Source organism: Trematomus bernacchii, unplaced genomic scaffold, assembly GCF_902827165.1.
Source record: "Trematomus bernacchii unplaced genomic scaffold, fTreBer1.1, whole genome shotgun sequence".
Classification (NCBI taxonomy): Eukaryota; Metazoa; Chordata; class Actinopteri; order Perciformes; family Nototheniidae; genus Trematomus; species Trematomus bernacchii.
The window spans coordinates 10,799,699-10,818,263 of NW_022988043.1; the positions used below are offsets into that span (position 1 = coordinate 10,799,699).

The 18,565-nt window shown below is 40.3% G+C and overlaps 2 protein-coding genes and 1 pseudogene across 5 annotated transcripts; all 3 read left to right on the plus strand.

Moving 5' to 3' along the window:
* The first annotated feature begins 1,720 nt into the window (after nt 1-1,720).
* LOC117472570 lies at nt 1,721-6,687 on the plus strand (annotated as a pseudogene).
* Nucleotides 6,688-8,143: 1,456 nt separating this feature from the next.
* LOC117472348 (betaine--homocysteine S-methyltransferase 1) lies at nt 8,144-12,118 on the plus strand. The gene is made up of 8 exons (XM_034117493.1): nt 8,144-8,192; nt 8,917-9,049; nt 9,218-9,330; nt 9,555-9,746; nt 9,839-9,986; nt 10,419-10,601; nt 11,343-11,571; nt 11,681-12,118. Exons 1-8 carry the CDS (start codon nt 8,175-8,177, stop codon nt 11,856-11,858), a joined length of 1,194 nt encoding a protein of 397 aa, XP_033973384.1. The 5' UTR covers nt 8,144-8,174; the 3' UTR covers nt 11,859-12,118.
* Nucleotides 12,119-13,486: 1,368 nt separating this feature from the next.
* Nucleotides 13,487-18,189, plus strand: mrps36 (mitochondrial ribosomal protein S36). Of its 4 annotated transcripts, none has more exons than XM_034118163.1 (5): nt 13,487-13,739; nt 13,984-14,088; nt 16,930-16,993; nt 17,254-17,438; nt 18,035-18,189. In XM_034118163.1, the coding sequence occupies exons 2-5, from the start codon at nt 14,035-14,037 to the stop codon at nt 18,050-18,052; spliced, it is 321 nt and encodes a 106-aa protein (XP_033974054.1). In that variant the 5' UTR covers nt 13,487-13,739; nt 13,984-14,034; the 3' UTR covers nt 18,053-18,189. The 4 variants fall into 4 exon arrangements, with proteins under 4 accessions (XP_033974054.1, XP_033974055.1, XP_033974052.1 ...); XM_034118164.1 differs by having other exon boundaries at nt 13,492-13,724; XM_034118161.1 differs by having other exon boundaries at nt 13,499-13,724; nt 16,927-16,993.
* Nucleotides 18,190-18,565: the final 376 nt, after the last annotated feature.

The following is an 18,565-nucleotide window of genomic DNA, read 5'->3' on the forward strand; positions in this document are numbered from 1 at the left end:
AGTGATTTTGAATATAAAACATGTACACAAGGATGTAAAGAGAGTATTATTTTATGTTTCCTATGTGATTATCTTTCTATGTACATTCAAGAAGTTTTCTTTGGAGTCAAGCTGTGTGATTATAAGAAGAAGGTGAAACGTTTATGTACACCTTCTATAGAGTTCTACTTGTCTTCTTAACAAGATGTAATGAAAAGCCGTGCAGCTGCTTTATTACAGTGAACGACAAGTTGTTTGATCAAACCTCTTTTAACTTTATGGGTATCTAAAATGTATGTTCACCTGTTGCGATGCAGCTGCTGTGACTGAGCTGTAGCTGGTGTGCTGAAAAACTTAAACTTTGAAACAAGAATTTACATACAAATGTGGAGAAGTGTCAACATAGTGCAAAATGCTGACACTTAAGAGACAACATAAACACAGAAGCTGTATGTCCAGGCCTTTTGGGTTTATTTTGTCTTTTAATACTTGTGCAAAAACTTATATTAAGAAATATACATGTATCATTTCTGTATATATAACTCATTATTGGTGTTGCTGACTCATTTAAAAGCCCAATTCGTACAAAATCAGTTTTGTGTTAATTCCTGACAATTTAAGACCATCATTTTTCTTCGTGAGGTGTCTAGTAACTAAAAGCCTGCAGTACAGATTGAGAACACGAACAGTTTTTCAGAAGATTTTCACTCATTTGGTGTTTTTTGATGGAGTTGGATAGCACACACGCCTCAACATGTCACCTCAACTTTAAATAAATTGAGTTTTGATGACCCACAACAACCTTAACATGTCATTCCTATATTTCCTACAAACACACCATTCTGTGATCTCTTGTATAAAACATCTGATTCATGTTTCTTTACCCATTAAATCAAGTTTCTTGTCCATACACAAGCAGATACTGAAGAAAAGGCACTATTGTGCCCTCTGGTGTCTGAAAGAAGTATTGCAGTGTATCATTTTACTGCATTCTTTTTATCCAGTACATTTTAAACATTTCAAGATCCTATGAAAAAGTATGCCTTAGTGTTATTCCCTACCACTATAGTGTGGTGGAATCGTAAGAGACTTTAGAAAAAAGCCTATGAAAACTAAATCAAGTTTAAAAGGTCACAGAGTGCTCCCTCTCTTTCTCTGGCTCATTTCGCACTATCTGTCTTTCTGCGGCCTTCAAATCCACAAAGAATGGACGGTTTCAGCAGAATGTCTTCTTCAGCTTGAGCTGTGATTGGACCAGAGGAAGGGGTGGAGGTAAACAGGGAGTCCCTCTATAACAGGGAGAGTAGAGAGTCAGGCAACACAGGAAACACAACATGTATGTGGGATATTGCTTAGGGTACTCAGCACATGGGGAACTTTCACACACACTTAAACTTGTGAATTTCCAATGATATACTTATAAACTGAAGAAATTGTTAACGTTAAGCAACATTACCTTCATTGCAATAAAGTTTGCAATATTAAAACATACAATTTCAGATGTTGGACCACCTTCTATCTTTTTAACTTCTGTACCACCTGACCAAAAAACCATGTGACAAGCCCAACATCTGATCAGTTCATCAGGAGTTAAAAGTGAACCTCAACTTTATCAGTGTCAGCCCAGGTCATTCACATATGTGTTTCCTCACAGAAAGAACCAAGCATGCAATTTTGTGCACGCTTTTTCTCCGCTCTCTTGCATCAAATCTGGCCATTTTCCCAGCCAGTCTCACTCACGATGCTCACCCCTTCAACTATTGGAGCTCCAGCCCACTGTGAAGAGTTCCTCCCCCCCTCCCAATCAGCCATCAGTCCTTCTCCTCACCCTCTGCTTCAGCCTTTGGTCTCTTTGCAGCTGCACAGACGGCCTCAGTTCCAGCCTCAGCCTGCGAGAACTAGTTGTGGCTGCAAAGAGAACATGTCACTGAGTACAGCTGCTGGTCAACACCTGATACTCTGACTGGAATAGCTGGAATAACTCAGAATAAATTAGATATAGTAGACACATACCATATAAATAGATTTCATATAACTGAATGAAAATCATATGGTCCCATATGTTAAATAAATCCCAGATCAAATGCACGCTAAAAGGTTTTTCTCAGTGGTTGTGATGTTAAATGTTAGTTTTGTTTCCATGTATTATGTCTTGATGTTCGTCCATGTTGATGTTACAAAAATAGCTGCTGTGATGCAAGTCAAATACCAGACTTGATCTGACAATTAAAGTCTTATCGCATCGTATTGTAACGTATTATAACTCTGAGAAAGAGAAGGTCAATGAAGTAGGAAGAAAACAGAGAATACATTTCCCAAAAGAAACTGATCACTTGGGGAGAGGAACCCCTGTGTAATTTCGAGCTCCTTTGGTCCCTTCGTTGTGCAATGGATAACATTAGGTCAGTCAACATGAGGGGGCATGTGGAGCAGAGCTCTTTTCAGACCAGGCTTGTGGGTCTCTTCTCCCATGAAGATTTTCTGCAACTCTGCACTTAAGTGACACTTGACACATCTTTTTAGCTATTTCTGCTCTACACATAAATACCACACGCTTGCAAACATGTTGACTTGAAGAAAGCATGTGCACAACACACTTAAACAGTTGTGCCTGAGGAAAGGGTTCAGAGAGTTCTTGTTGTGCGGCTGTGATTCCTCTGCAAGTGCAGCTACTGTAGCACTGCACCTTATGGTAAACAGACCACTCTATAAATGCAGCCAGTGCAAAACAACTCAGCTGCCTGTGAGGAGAAACGACTTTTCTGTTCGATGAATGCTGGGTAGTATGTAAACAGCCATTACCTTCCCACCAGTTTGAGAAACTGCTTTTAGTGACTTTTTAACTTTTTCTCCTGGCTACTCTGTTTTGTCACTGTTTACAGGCTAAAAGGTCACAGTCTCCTGTGTTTCTTATCGTCACATTTCTCTTGTTTGTCTGAGAGCCTGCTTTTATCATGTTGTGGGCCATAACTTCAGAATGGCTTGGCTAAGAAGCTTGGACGTTTTCCGAACTACACTTGTTTATTTTCTTACTGAGAGTTAGATTGATACCACTTAATAAAAGCTAAAGCCAGAAGAAAGATACCTCAGTTTGCAACCTGTAAACAAGAATCTGTCTAATTTCCCCTTTTATTTCCCCTTAAATACATTTGTTCCGGGCTTTTCATTTAGATATGTGATGATTTTATTGAGTAACATATCCAAATAGGGTTGCTATGTTCATGAAATGGAAATATGAAGTATTATGCATCAAAGATTTGACACATCCTGTTGCTATATCCAGTCCAACATCAAGTCCAGTCAGATGAGTTTGAACAATGCTTGGCTGCAGAGCATGATTTTGTAATGACAGAAAATACTTTTCTGTAGAAAAAACTGCGTATCTACAAACTATTGCCAGATAAATGTCTGGATCTAACAATGTTATGCAATGCAATAAACAGTCTTAATATATGATCAGAGAGTAACTGTGTTTCCCCAATGCAAGCAGAGGAAATGGTATAGTGGACCATAGAGTAGAGGCGTATTCTGAACTTTGTCTCTGTTGATAAACAGCTCGAGGAGGGTGATCTGAAACATTCCCCCTGAAACTGGATAGACCCAGAGCTGACAGAACTAGGCCGTACTCTACTGAAGGTCAATATCCACGTATCTGTGTGTGTGTGTGTGTGTGTGTGTGTGTGTGTGTGTGTGTGTGTGTGTGTGTGTGTGTGTGTGTGTGTGTGTGTGTGTGTGTGTGTGTTGTGTGTGTGTGTGTGTGTGTGTGTGTGTGTGTGTGTGTGTGTGTGTGTGTCAGCAATGAAGCAATGAAGACTGTGGGCAGACGAGCTACTGGTTAGCCTTAACTAATGCAATGATCTACATGCAGCACTTTTTTATTAATCCAGAGAAAATATCAAAATGGTCCATCAGGGCTCTGATTCAGGAAAAGCTGAATTCGAAAAATATAATATGTCCAGAGCTGCATATAACCAACAATTGAATTATTGATTGAGTTGTTGGTCATTTTCTCAATTACATGTTTTATCTAATTGTCATAGGACATATCAAATTAATACATTTTATGTCAATGACTTTGTTTGATTTGTTGCAGCTTTATATTTGTTTCAGTTTGTTATAGATTCTTTGCACAGCCAAAGACTAAAATGAATAAATCACAAATCTTTCCCTTCTGTTATGAGATGTTGGTATAAAGCCACAACATACAGTACTGTATCAACTCTTTCTTTGGACACAGCAGGAGGGTAAACTAACCTAAATGTGCATTACTTCTATGTTGTGTTTTGAGGCAACATACATGTATATCTTTTGTGCATGCAACATGTTAATCTATGGACTGCAGGTCATAGTATTCCCATTGATCTATTGACTGTGCTGTTCTTACAGAAACCTTGTCAGTGCAGGTTTTTGGTGTGTGTGCCGAGGTTTGTGTAATAGCCAGACTAAAGCGGTCACTGCTGGAGAGTCTCGGGCAAAACACTGCTTTTATCTTTGCACCTTTGAACTGCAGCTTCTCTCACATAAACACTTACAGAACATACATGTATCTATTGTAAAATGCAAAATGTACTGCAGAACTGTACAGTATGACATCAAATTGTATTTTATATTACTTCAAATCACATGCATTTTTTTGTCTGTTTGGTTTGTTGGAAGTTGTATATATTCCTTGTTGTCCTTGTTGAGAAATGAAGACGACAAAAACATCAGGATTCTTTTTTTAAACCATTCAGTGTGAAAAGTGTGATATGCATGTGTCCCTCTGCCCTCACAGGGTATCATTGAGCGTCTGAATGCTGGGGAGGTGGTGATTGGCGACGGAGGCTTTGTGTTTGCTCTCGAGAAGAGAGGCTATGTGAAGGCCGGGCCATGGACTCCTGAGGCTACCGTCACACACCCTGAGGCTGTTTAGTCAAGCAGTACATACACATATTGTATCCAAAACTACATGGAGGGAAGGTGCACAGACCTAAAAGAACAATGTTTTGCCTCATAAATGACACATTTGTGTGTTTCCTTCAGTGCGGCAGCTGCACAGGGAGTTCCTGAGAGCAGGATCTAATGTCATGCAGACATTCACCTTCTACGCCAGTGATGACAAACTGGAGAACAGGGGTCAGAGCTTAAAAATCTCTGTGAGTACCGAGCCATAGCACCACTGTGCAAGTCTTGCAAATTCTAGTTTACTCCACGCTGATTTATGAATAAACATGATGTGATTTGCAAAGAGTGTGATCAATGGTCATCAACAGAATGCCTTAATCTTTCAGGGGACACAAATCAACGAGGCAGCCTGTGACCTGGCACGAGAAGTCGCCAGTGAAGGAGATGCAATGGTAGCTGGTGGAGTGTGTCAGACTCCTTCCTATCTGAGCTGCAAGAGTGAGATAGAAGTAAAGGCCATCTTCAAGAAACAGCTGGAGGTGTTCTTGAAGAAGAATGTGGATTTCCTGATTGCTGAGGTGGATTCATGTCATGTCATATCATAGATACTTCAATGAATGTGAAATATAATCAGTAGAGCAAATAATAATACCTCTGTGTTGTTTTTGTCCTTGCAGTACTTTGAGCATGTTGAGGAAGCAGAGTGGGCTGTGCAGGTGCTCAAGGCCAGTGGAAAGCCTGTGGCTGCTTGTATGTGCATCGGACCAGATGGAGACATGCACGGTGTCTCACCAGGAGAGTGTGCCGTCAGGCTGGTGAAGGCCGGTACGTTTTCAATTTACGACTTAGTTTCCCTACTTAAAGTCAGCTGTGTTATCTGATATTTCATAAAGCATTTCCTATTTTCTCCAGGCGCCCAGATTGTGGGAATCAACTGCCACTTTGACCCTGAAACCTGCGTGAAGACTGTGAAGTTGATGAAGGAGGGAGTGGAGAAGGCGCGGCTGAAGGCTCACTACATGGTGCAGCCTCTGGCATTCCACACCCCAGACTGCAGCTGTCAGGGATTCATCGATCTGCCAGAATTCCCCTTTGGTAATATTGTTGTCTTGGAAACAAATGTAGGGGACAGTTGTGTACTGTATATGGCATCTTTTCACAGTTGTCTCCTCCTTTTTCTCAGCCTTGGAGCCCAGGATCCTGACCCGCTGGGACATGCATGCGTACGCCAGAGAGGCCTACAAGGCTGGCATCCGCTTCATTGGAGGCTGCTGTGGGTTTGAGCCTTACCACATCAGGGCTATAGCTGAGGAGCTGGCCACTGAGAGAGGGATCCTTCCCCCAGCCTCAGAGAAACATGGAATGTGGGGTGCTGGTCTGGAGATGCATACCAAACCCTGGGTCAGAGCCAGGTACACCAGCCCAAATATTGATTATACTTGAATGTACACATTTTTGTATAGATCATTTCTACAAGGTATCTATGTGTAACCTGTGTCTTTTTGTCCCCCAGGGCTCGTCGTGATTACTGGGAGCACATCGCTCCCGCATCCGGACGTCCCAAGTGCCCGTCCTTGTCCACACCGGAAGGCTGGGGTGTGACCAAGGGCCATGCTGAGCTCATGCAGCAGAAAGAGGCCACCAGCAGCCAGGAGATAAAGCATCTGATGGAGATGCAGAAGAAGACCAAGTCATCTGCATGAGCAAGACGAGGAAACCGAGGCACCCATACCTGCAGTTTGTCAACAAGAGAGCGACGGGGGAAGGAGGGAAGTCTTTCCGGGTTCAGTTTGGATGTCAAAAGCACTTGAAACAGCGAGAGACTTACTATGTAAACCCCCAAAAATAAACCTGAGTTTGTCACCTATGTTTATGTTTTGTCATTGGGAAATAAGCACTATTAGACTGTTCCATTTTAAGAAAGATATAAAACAGTGTCTTGTACCATAAACACAAACCCCAATTCCCATGAAGTTGGGATGTTGTGTAAATCGTAAACAGAAACAGAATACAATGATTTGCAAATCCTTTTCGACCTATGATCAATTGAATGCACTACAAAGACAAGATATTTAATGTTTAAACTGATACACTTTATATATTTTTGCAAATATTCACTCATTTTGAATTTGATGCCTGCAACACATTCCAGAAAAGCTCGGACAGGGGCATGTTTACCACTCTGTTACATCACCTTTCCTTTTAACATCACTCAATTGTTGAGGCTTTGTAGGTGGAATTATCTGCGCTTCTAGGTGTTGTTGATATACAGTATGGCTTTGGCTTTGCATGGTAGAGTTTTAACTTGCACTTGTAGATGTAGCGACAAACTATGTTAACTGGCAATGGTTTTCTGAAGTGTTCCTGAGCCCACGCATTAAAATGGTTTTTAATGCAGTGCCGTCTGAGGGATCGAAGGTCACGGGCATTCAATGTTGGTGTTGGGCCTTGCTGCTTACGTGCAGGGATTTGCTCGGATTCTCAGAATCTTTTGATGATATTATGGACTATAGATGATGAAATCCCTAAATTCCTTGAAATTGTATGTTGATTAAACGTTGTTCTTAAACAGTTGGACTTCGCTCACGCAGTTGTTCACAAAGTGGTGAAGCTCGCCCCATCCTTGCTTGTGAAGGCTTAGCCTTTCGAGGATGCTTCTTTTATACCCAATCATGACACTTCCCTGTTTCCAATTAACCTGAGGAATGTTCCAAACAGGTGTTTTTTGAGCATTCTTCAACTTTCCCAGTCTTTTGTTGCCCCTGACTCAGCTTTTTTGGAACGTGTTGCAGGCGTCAAATTGAAAATGATTGAATATTTACAAAAAAACAATAAAGTTTATCAGATTGAACATTATATATCTTTTCTTTGTTGTGTATTCAATTGAATATAGGTCGAAAAGGATTAGCAAATCATTGTATTCTGTTTTTATTTACGTTATACACAACATCCCAACCTATTGGAATTGGGGTTTGTATGTCATACATTTCACATATGCACAGATTTTTGCCTGGCTTGTTAAAAGTGGTTCCAAACTATCAAGTTATGAATCTGTCGAGACAGGGTCCAAAAGACATAGACCCACATAAATCAACAGGACAGACAAACACCCCAAAACCTCACATAGGGACACTCACAATACTCTCATTCAGCTAAAGAAGGGAGGGGAGCAAGTCAATATTGCAGTTGTGTAACTAGCCTCTTGCCAATCAGAGCAGCCCTTACTTTGACCCCTCCCCTCCTCCAGAGAGATTTAAGGTGGCCTCCTGCTCCCTTCTAATCCAGTCAGTGGTCCACACAACTGCAGGATTATGGCACCAGCAAAGAAGGTATGAGTGAACTTTTGTCTTAAGGAAGAGTATGTTGTTGAGACCATCCTGCAGAAGAACAACACAGGGAATTAGTTCTGTGGATTTATAATGTCTGTTATGTCTTATTATATTGAGCTGCAAATTAAAGAATGGTTTATGTTTGGCTTTTTTTGCCATAGGTTTTGAGATATTTGTGTCTTAGACCATGACCATATATGTGTGGTGCTTATTCTGGGCAGAGGGATATAGTATATCCAAGGCATCTTCTGCACAACTGGCATATCACGTCAGATGTCACTGACCAATTAACCTTCAAGCAGTTCAGGTAGACATGTAGTTATAATGTGTCCTGAAAAAAGACCAGACAAAAACTCTTCTCGACCCCTCGCTATACAAAAATGATTAAATAAACCTGTTTTTCCTTTTGGACAAATATAGCGATGGCGATTATCCCTCATTTAATGTGACTTTAGTTTTCAGTTGTCATGAGGAGCTGTGCAGCTGTTGTCAGACATGTGCTGCTGTCTTCATGAATCAGGGTCATTGAGAGAAGGAGGATGTAGCATTGGATTTGGGAAACAACTACACATAATGCATGTTGTTTTAGAGTCTTTATTCCTCTGGCCTAATTAAACAGAGTCAGTCCGAACCGAACGAGCCATTGTGATTGAGGCTCATCACCAGCATAATACTCATATTTATTTGTACATGATTCTAAGTTGACATTTACCTGTTATGACAGGGAATCTTGGAGCGTCTTGACGCTGGGGAGGTCGTGATCGGCGATGGAGGTTTTGTGTTTGCTCTGGAGAAGAGAGGCTATGTAAAGGCAGGTCCATGGACACCTGAGGCCGCCGTAGAGCACCCCGAAGCAGGTGAGAACAAAAATATTGACCAGTTTTTTCTCTATTCCAATTTAAAATAATCCTCTGCAAGTGTTACCTGCAAATGACTTTTCCTTGTGCATTTTACTGTATGTTACAGTTAAGATGGATTTACTATGCATGCCTTATCATGCAATTCTATTTGTTTAATGATTTCAGTGCGACAGCTGCACAGGGAGTTCCTGAGGTCCGGGTCCAATGTCATGCAGACCTTCACCTTCTACGCCAGCGATGACAAACTGGAGAACAGGGGCAACAAGCTCTCCCTCACTGTAAGTTAACGGGGCATCACACCACTGCCATAGGAATAAGCAGAATATCATTGATAACAGTGACACAACAAACAAAATAAAAAATTCAGATCAGATGCCCATTAGCAGCATTATTAAACTGTTAATCTCAATGTGAACGTTCTATTTAAATATGTATTTATGTGTAACAGGATTGTCTTTTTGATTCTCACCTGTATTGACCATCATTTGGCTCCGTTCTGCAGGGAGCTCAGATCAACGAGGCCGCCTGCGATCTGGCCCGTGAGGTTGCCAACGAGGGCGACGCTCTGGTTGCCGGGGGAGTTTGTCAGACTCCATCCTACCTGAGCTGCAAGAGTGAGACAGAGGTGAAAGCCATCTTAAAGAAACAGCTGGATGTGTTTGTCAAGAAAGATGTCGACTTCCTGATTGCTGAGGTAAGGATAAAAACGTTAGTAACTGAATTAATTCCAGATTTTTTAGATTTTTTCTTGGATATTAAGAACATGCTGATGTCATTGTCCTGCAGTACTTTGAGCATGTGGAAGAGGCTGTGTGGGCCGTGGAGGTGCTGAAGGAGACAGGAAAGCCCATCGCTGCCTGTCTGTGTATCGGACCAGATGGAGACATGCACGGTGTCTCACCAGGAGAGTGTGCCGTCAGGCTGGTCAAAGCCGGTGAGTTCAGTGTTCTTTAATTCAAACAGAACTAGTTAATGGATACAAGAAGTAGTTATAGCGAAATATTAGAGATTCAGGTTTAAACTTGTTCATATAAACATATCTTATCATCTCATGACCTCTCTGCAGTGTGACCTGCAGGGTCCGATTTCTAACTGGTAGACACAAGATAAGACGCATCTGTTTGTAGACTCTTGGTATTATTAATTAACAACTGGCCCAAGCCTACGTGCCAAAACCTTTTTGGCAGTTGCTTTGTCGTGTCACCACCAGCACCAAAATGATTACCATTCAAAGAAACCAGCCAAATGCAAAATGTGTTATAGATATAACCAAAATCTTCAACCAGTTGTCGCTGTCTCTTCGTCATGTGTTCTTTTTTTGCTCATCTGTAAGAGTCAGCTGACATAAATTCACATTCTTTTATAGGAGCTCAGATTGTGGGAGTCAACTGTCACTTTGACCCCATGACCTGCGTAAAAGCTGTCAAGATGATGAAGGAGGGAGTGGAGAAGGCCGGTCTGAAGGCTCACTACATGGTGCAGCCTCTGGCATACCACACCCCAGACTGCAGCTGTCAGGGATTCATCGATCTGCCAGAATTCCCCTTCGGTAATAATATACTGTATTTAAATTTGACCATACCACACATGACAATATATCATAGGCAGTTTAAACCTAAAATCAAAAATACATATTTTTCCTCTGACCTGTAATATGTTTATCAATCTTAATTGTTTTGCAGTGATTTGCCTTGTGTCGAAGATATCAGCTATACAAATTCCTGCTATCTTTTGAATATAAAGAAGTTAGACCACACTCAGCTTGTGGTGCTCAAAGTGCCAAAAAATACATTTGTAAAACTTAACAGCAATGTCTTTCCAGTAGCCTAATTGTGACCCAGTATTCAAGATGATACAGACCCTGTTGGGAGTAGGTTCCTGTCGGAACTTTTTTTGTTTTACGTAACCAAATCTGCCGACCATATACCCGCACCGAATGGAGTGAGCATCTACCCGTGGACGAGAGGCTCATGACAGCTGGAGATGTTAACATGAATAGTGCCTTCTTTGCTGGGCTGTAACGTTAGATTGCTCAGGAAAGCTTCTCGTCCACGAATAGATGCACACTTCTTTCTGCGCAGTGATACACTTAGCTGGTGTCTTTATTAATACATAGCACTACACGTCAGAGGATAATGTGTATTTTTTATTTTGGGGTTAACTGTCCCTTCAAAAGCAGGTTTTCTCAGTGTGCATGCACATAGAGTATAACCACTGCTAGTGTATTGTCACTTAATCCAGCAAGGAAAGCAACCGCTCAGGAATAAAATGTGTATAAATCCTCTGTCAGGTCTGGAGCCCAGGATCCTGACCCGCTGGGACATGCATGCATACGCCAGAGAGGCCTACAATACTGGCATCCGCTTCATTGGAGGCTGCTGTGGATTTGAGCCTTACCACATCAGGGCTGTTGCAGAGGAGCTGGCCCCTGAGAGAGGTTATCTCCCAGAAGCGTCAGAGAAACATGGCAACTGGGGTGCTGGTCTGGAAATGCACACCAAGCCCTGGGTCAGAGCCAGGTCAGAAGCAACTTTTAATCCTTCACTCAATATCACCTAAACTCATTCAATTGTGAAAAATGTTAAGTGTCAGTGGGTTCTAACGGGTATGACTTTTTGTGTCCTATAGAGCCCGTCGCGACTACTGGGAGAACCTGAAGCCAGCCTCTGGTCGTCCTCTGTGTCCCTCCATGTCTTCCCCCGATGGCTGGGGTATTACCAAGGGCCACTCTGACCTCATGCAGCAAACAGAGGCCACCTCTAAGGACCAACTCAAACAGCTGTTCGACAGGTCAAAGAGCCAATGAGTCTCTCTCAGTCTACACTGTTGTGTGCATTATCTCTAACAGTGCTGCACCTAACAAGCTTAATGTCAGGGGTCACATCTTCACTTGAAACCATCACTGTTCTGTGCAATATGTTGATTGTAAAGCTGAAGTTGATGTGTAGCCACAGCGGGGTCTTAAATTAGGTGTCGACCCGTGTTAAGATCGGGACCTTTTTTTTTCATAATTCTGGACCAGTTTGTTTAATAGAATATAATCTAATAAAGTGTGAATTGGCCATTTGATGCTTCAAGTGTGGTTTCTTTCAGTGGATTGGTGGGTGGTGGGTGGGTGTTTATCAGTGCTATCATCGGTAGATACAGTATGTGACAATCATAAACATGCACACACACATATGGAAAAAGCTGTGCACGAACATACAACATAGACTTAAACATGTCAAAAAAGAGCAAAGTTTCAATTCAATGACAAGTATAATTTAATGATTAGATCAATAATAGTTAGGTCACATAGAACAACATACTGTTATGTGTTTCTCTGCAGTTTGCAGAATTATGTCAGATAATAAACATGGTATAACGTTAGGAAATGTTCTGATCTCCCACTGGGGTTTAAGGGAAATGGGCGTTAGTGTTTATCTTTGTGAATTACATAGGATTGAAGGCACCACACTTTGCAAGGCTTAAGTGAGTCATGCAATAAATGATGGATCCAGTAGATGGCGGTGTTGGGACTTTATGGCCCATATTTCTGACCGCACTTACAAAGAGCCTTAAAGGAAAGATGTTCCACCAGCTAGCAGTGGTGGTAAGAAGTTGGCATTGTGTTTCTTATTAAAAAACGCTGTCCTTTATTCTCGTATGTACATTTTAGGCTCAACGGGCCAATCTACCAATATTTATTTATTTATTTACAGTATTTTCTGTGGAAAGGCCATTCCACTGGTTTTACTATTCATAGAAACTATTCAGAAAAGAGTGGAAAGTAAGTGTTTTATGGCCCAAATGATCAAGGTATCTCTTCCTTTAGTTGGACAGTTAAACACAAAGTCTGCATTACATAAAAGGAAAACCAGTTTAAAATAAATTCACATAGCCAGTCAGGGAGTGCCTAATGAAGTAAGCTATTTACGTTTTTTTTATTTTAGATACAGCATCTTACTCTTTATAGGGACACAAATTCAGGATATCCAGCCTTTGCTGCTTTAATGTTTATCTACATTGATAGTTAAATGTTATTTGTATGTCCCTTATACATCTTAAACATTATGGACTAGCAATATTTAAAAAGCTAATTTTATTAGACTATATTTAATTTATGTTGTAATTATTATGGGATGATTTTAAGTATAAATATCAATTATATGTTATTACCTTTATATATACAGTCTATGGTTATTACTAGAGCATGAGACATTCGTGCTTTGATTTCCTAGTGCATGCCTTGTGTATTTTCTGTTGGTGACACATCTTCTCCTATAAACGCTCTCTGCTGCTTCCCTCGTCGTTGATTGGACAGTCTTTGAGCAGATGACCTTGTTATCCGGGTTTTTCTCCCCCAATGCGGAGTGAATTAAAACACAGGGTATGATATTTGTCTTTGACCTAGCACAGTAGCCTTGTTTTGACATGTTGTGGTATCACACATAGAATATAATTGCCTTTTAATTGCTTTATGAGGTAAAAAGGGACATGGAGCATCATTAAACCTCGACTGGTTTAGCTTTGTATTGGATTAAGGTCTTTTATTGGTCTATTTTTGTATGTCCTTTTTGACAGGAGGCTAACTCACTACCTGGGATGGGACGGCTGCAGTATGTCCTGAGGATTTGACCTCGCAGGACAACCTCTGGGTCTACACGTCGGTCGTCTGTGTGTAATAATCGTGGTAAAGATATTTAAGGCAAGCCTAATAAAATACTCACATTTAAGGTTTACTATTTAATCTAGTCTTAATCACCCAGTTTGAGAAGATCTATATTATTGCTGTATAGTCTAAAAATGAATCTTCTATTGATGCCATTGATGTGTGAACTGTTATCAGCATCTTCACCATAATAAACTGCATCCTCTGGACCAGTATGTGCGTTATGGTATAGACCTCGCTGTTTATAATGACAGTAGCGCCATCTTGTGGTGTGTTTCAGCAACTGCAGGGAGCTTTATTTGTATACCGGAAGTATAACTGTGAGGTCGTCATGGGGAGCAAAGTCAGCTCCAAAATGGCAGCTCCGGCCGCTCGAGTTATCCAGGTAACGTTGCTCCTGATTTTTTGATAATCTACTGATCACTGAGTAAAGCTTACATTAACTTTGTAAACTCAAAATGTCGCTTTTCTGTATGTGTTAACATTGAATTATTTTTAAAGGTGAGGCCTTTTTTAGGGTGACAAAACCATCGTACCCTTGTTGATGTCCTTGTTAAAGCGCAAAACTCACAGTGTGTTGACAGTAACCGGAAAAAGGTTTTACTTGTTAAATCAATATTACATGTTTAGACGTTAGCTCAATTTTTCACGACTGATTCCGATTAGTTCAAGATGTAAACTAGCTTACATGTAGTGGAATAACAATACCATATTTACCTCTGAATTGTAGTGGAGTAGAATTACAAAGTAGCATAACACTGAAATACTAGTAAAGTATTAGTACCTCAGAATTGTATTTAAGTACAGAACTTGAGTACATGGTTACACCACTGCCTATATTTATTTTTCCAGAGAAAACACATAGCTGTGAGTTGTTGTTGTTGTTGTTGACAGTTAATTTATATATTATTATTTATGACTTCTTTACTTATGTTTAATTCTCTCGCTCAATGACAAATATATTTTATTTTTGAGAGGTTGTTGTACCTGTGCATGTGTGCCCCAGTAGCCAGTGGTGAAATGTAAAGCAGTGGTGAAGTTAGATTCAGGTTGGATATTCGGCAGACATTCACTCTGGACCCAGGCCCTTTCTCATTTCACTCCCCTCCTCGACTCCCCTCCTCGACTCCTATCCTCGACTCCCCTCCTCGACTCCTATCCTCGTGTCTTAGTCCCGCCCACAGGAGATGCGAGCGGAGGAGTCGAGGAGGGGAACCGAGGAGAGAGGAGGGGAAGCAGCAGGCGATTAGAGAAATTAGAAATCCTCTCCTCTGAGCGGTCATTTTAAAGAGATGTCCATTAATGATGACAGGAGGCACAGCAGCACTCTGTCTGATGGACAGAACTGTGTTCATGATGACTTATATATTTACTTTTAATTCATTGACAGTGTGGTATAATGAGACAATAAAAGGCTACAGATGTGGACATATATACACACACACACAGGTATATATAATATTTATATAAATATATACAATTTCAGAATCAAACAAGTGAGAGCACTCTCATAATAACGTAACACTATCAGAGACTGGATATATTGAGGAGGGGTAATTAGTGAAATGAGAAAGGGCCCCAGAGTCGTCTTCTTCCTCAGTTTCTTAGGCCCAATTCCAATTCGACTCCTATACACTTTACACTCCGTTTTAGCGGTCGCGTGGAGGGTCCGCCACATTACATCCCGTTCCAAACCAACTCGTGGGGAGTGGGTGATAAAGCTCTCCAACAGAGAGGGTGTTTCTCAATGTCAAGGAAGGATGCTCCAGAGCCACTATTTCAAGGATGCTACGTTATCGAGTCCCGCCGAAGGACTGTTCCAATGTCCAGGCTCCTTGGAATTCTACCGAGCCCGGCATCCTTCGTAGCGAGATATTTCGAGGCTGCACATGTGTATCCTCCGCGGTCTTAAAATCCCCACAATGCTTTGCGCACGGACCAATTTCCCAAAATCTGTTGCTCCACCTGACCGACCCAACGCTGTTTGTGTCCGTCATGAAACACGCTGTTACAAACAGTTCCATGCAAACATGTAATGGTAAACTTCGCAAAAAAAGATATTTAGTAAGGATTATATACCTGTGTCTAGAAAACGTTAAACGTGTGCAATGGATGGTAACGAGCCCACACTCTCAACACAGGGTTACACCTAGGCAATAAAATACCAGAAGACACACCTCTTTTTGTTAAATTGTAGTCCACTCTCTTTTTTTATAAAATGTTTCATGATAATTCAGCAGTGTATTTATTGAACGGCTTTCTTTTTACATTTAAAATAGTAATTGAAACAATCAGAAATGTTTACAATTTAAAGAAGCAGCTGAGTTTTGTAAAACAACATTTGTTTCAAATAGAATAATCACAAAAATCCAATAAAAACAGGTGCGTCCTACTAGTCCAGCGTAGTAATCAATGCTGCTTTGATTTGTTGTCATTGAGGTTTTTTTTCATAAAATATAAATATAAGATAGAAGACAGACTTCCATTCAATAGAAAATAGATCTTTTCGACTTGCCTAGTGTATTAATAAGGTCTAGTATGGATTGGGAATCAATGGGTCATATAACATCAGAGCTATTGAAAAGAAACAAGGCTTTTTTTAACCAAACCTTCTCAGACTGCTCACAGACTTTGAAACACTCGTCTACCTAGTACTTTTATTCAGGTACATTTACCCAAGTAATACATTTGAGGTACTTGGTTTGGAGTATTTCCTTTTTTTGCAACTTCTTACTTCTGAGGAAAATATTGTACTTATTACTCCAAAATATTGATATTACAGTTTACATTATTTTCAGATACATTTTTTATATTTTTCATGTCAAGCTAGGCTATTTTTAAAACCCTCTTGTATCAGCTAAACAATGCATTGTCTCAATGCTGAAATCAGAGCTGTGTTTCTAATCAAAAGTTGAATTGCTGTACATTAAACTGCCCAACAGCATAAAGGAGTTAAAACACAGCTTCCATCACTGTCAGTATCCCAGCAAACAGGTCAACATTGTTTGTGTGGATTAGGACTGTCTAAGGATCTGCAACCGTACTGCAACAGTGTTATTAAAGATCATAGCAGGGATACTGCAAAAAAACAGCAAATAAAAAACTAAACTATGTGAATACCTCATAATAAAATGTTAAATATGTGTTTAATTTAGGGTTATTGGACCTGTCAATTCATAGACAAGTTATTATTCACACCGCTGTTTTAATGTTTATGTGTTAGCAGGCTATTCGGCCTCACGCACCTCTCATCAAGTTCCCCAACAGACAAGAATTCTCAAGGCCCAATGGTGAGTATAAAGAAGGTGAATAATGGACGGATAGTGTCCATGATGACCTTAATGCATATGATGATGTAAACTGTTAAGTTGTTCTGGGCCTATTTTATTGTTTCAAGGTGTATTTTCTCTGGTTGCATTTACAGTAAAACTGCAATCATTTTTGATAAATGTTTACAATAGAATAATAAAATACTCAAGATGTATACTCTTCTTAGTGCTTCTTGAGTTGCCTTTTATTCATAGTGATTTTGTTTCTATCCTTTTTTTAGTCGTAGAGGTATTGAAAGCGTTAGTGGTTAACACTTCTCCACACAAGGCTCCAGCTCCAATACCAAGACCTCATGTACCTTTGACCCCGATCTCTGGCACGGCGGACACCCTGGCCTCCATTCAGCTTCTCCCTGCGAGGTACCGCAGGAGACCCATGACAGTGGAGGAAATGGACTACATCCAGGTGAGGGGCCACACTGAACACCCGACTTTAGACTATACACACAACAATTTGGCCTTAAGCATTTGGTCTCAGTTAGAACAGAGGTTCTATATGTTTTTAATCAACCAAGGACCCTTTACAAAACATAGAATCTACCAGGAACTCCCCATTTGTCCTTTGGAATAATTTGATGTAGCCTAATTTCTTTACACTTCCAAGGTCTTGAGTTTTGTAAAGAACCACACAAGAGAAATGTATGAAACACATATTAAACATGTTTGCAGATATGGAGTTATAGATCAGTTAGAATAGGTTTTATTATTTACATTTTTCAGGGACCCCTGAAAAATGAGAGTGTTTGTGGCATAGAGACACAAACACTCTGAGAACCACATGACCTTTGTCCTTGAGTTAAAATAAACCTGCATGTAACCGTTGGCCCTAAGACTCCTATAGATTTTAACAGTTGTCTGAATTAGTACTGTAGTTATACATAAGTTGATGTTTCAGTGCACTCTAAAATAAAAATGTAACCCATTTATAGACATATTACAACAGGAGGCAAAATCTGAATAAGTAAACTTTAATAAACGTGTTTTATGCTTTTTTCTTCACAGCGTGGGGGACCAGAGTGACATGAAGCAACTTATTCACTGCAACCAAAGTCCTTATTTGTTAGAGATTATTACTTGTCTTCAACTATGTTATTCAACACAAGATAACCTATTGCCACATGAGACATGATGTAGAATAAAGTATTGCATAAAGCCTGTTCAAATGTACATATGATTATTTTAGATGTATTTGTATTTAAGTTCATACCTGAGGGATATCTTCATTGTATTACACACAGCAGAGCTTTAACAATAGCAGGTTTCCTTATACGGTATAGGGACAGCACATATTACCCACAGGCTTCTTATAAAACCTTGGTTTTTACATTATACTGTAGCAGCTCATCTAAAGATTTTCAGATTATCTTGCACTTCCCCTGCAATACCACCACACCTTAATTGTAGCATGAGGCTCTGGTACATACAAGAAAATTATAAGGTTGGTTTGCTTTTCATGTCTTTCACTGCAATACATTGACCGATCTGTGTGTTAGAATACATAAGGCAGAATATGCTGGATCTCAAGTTGCAAAA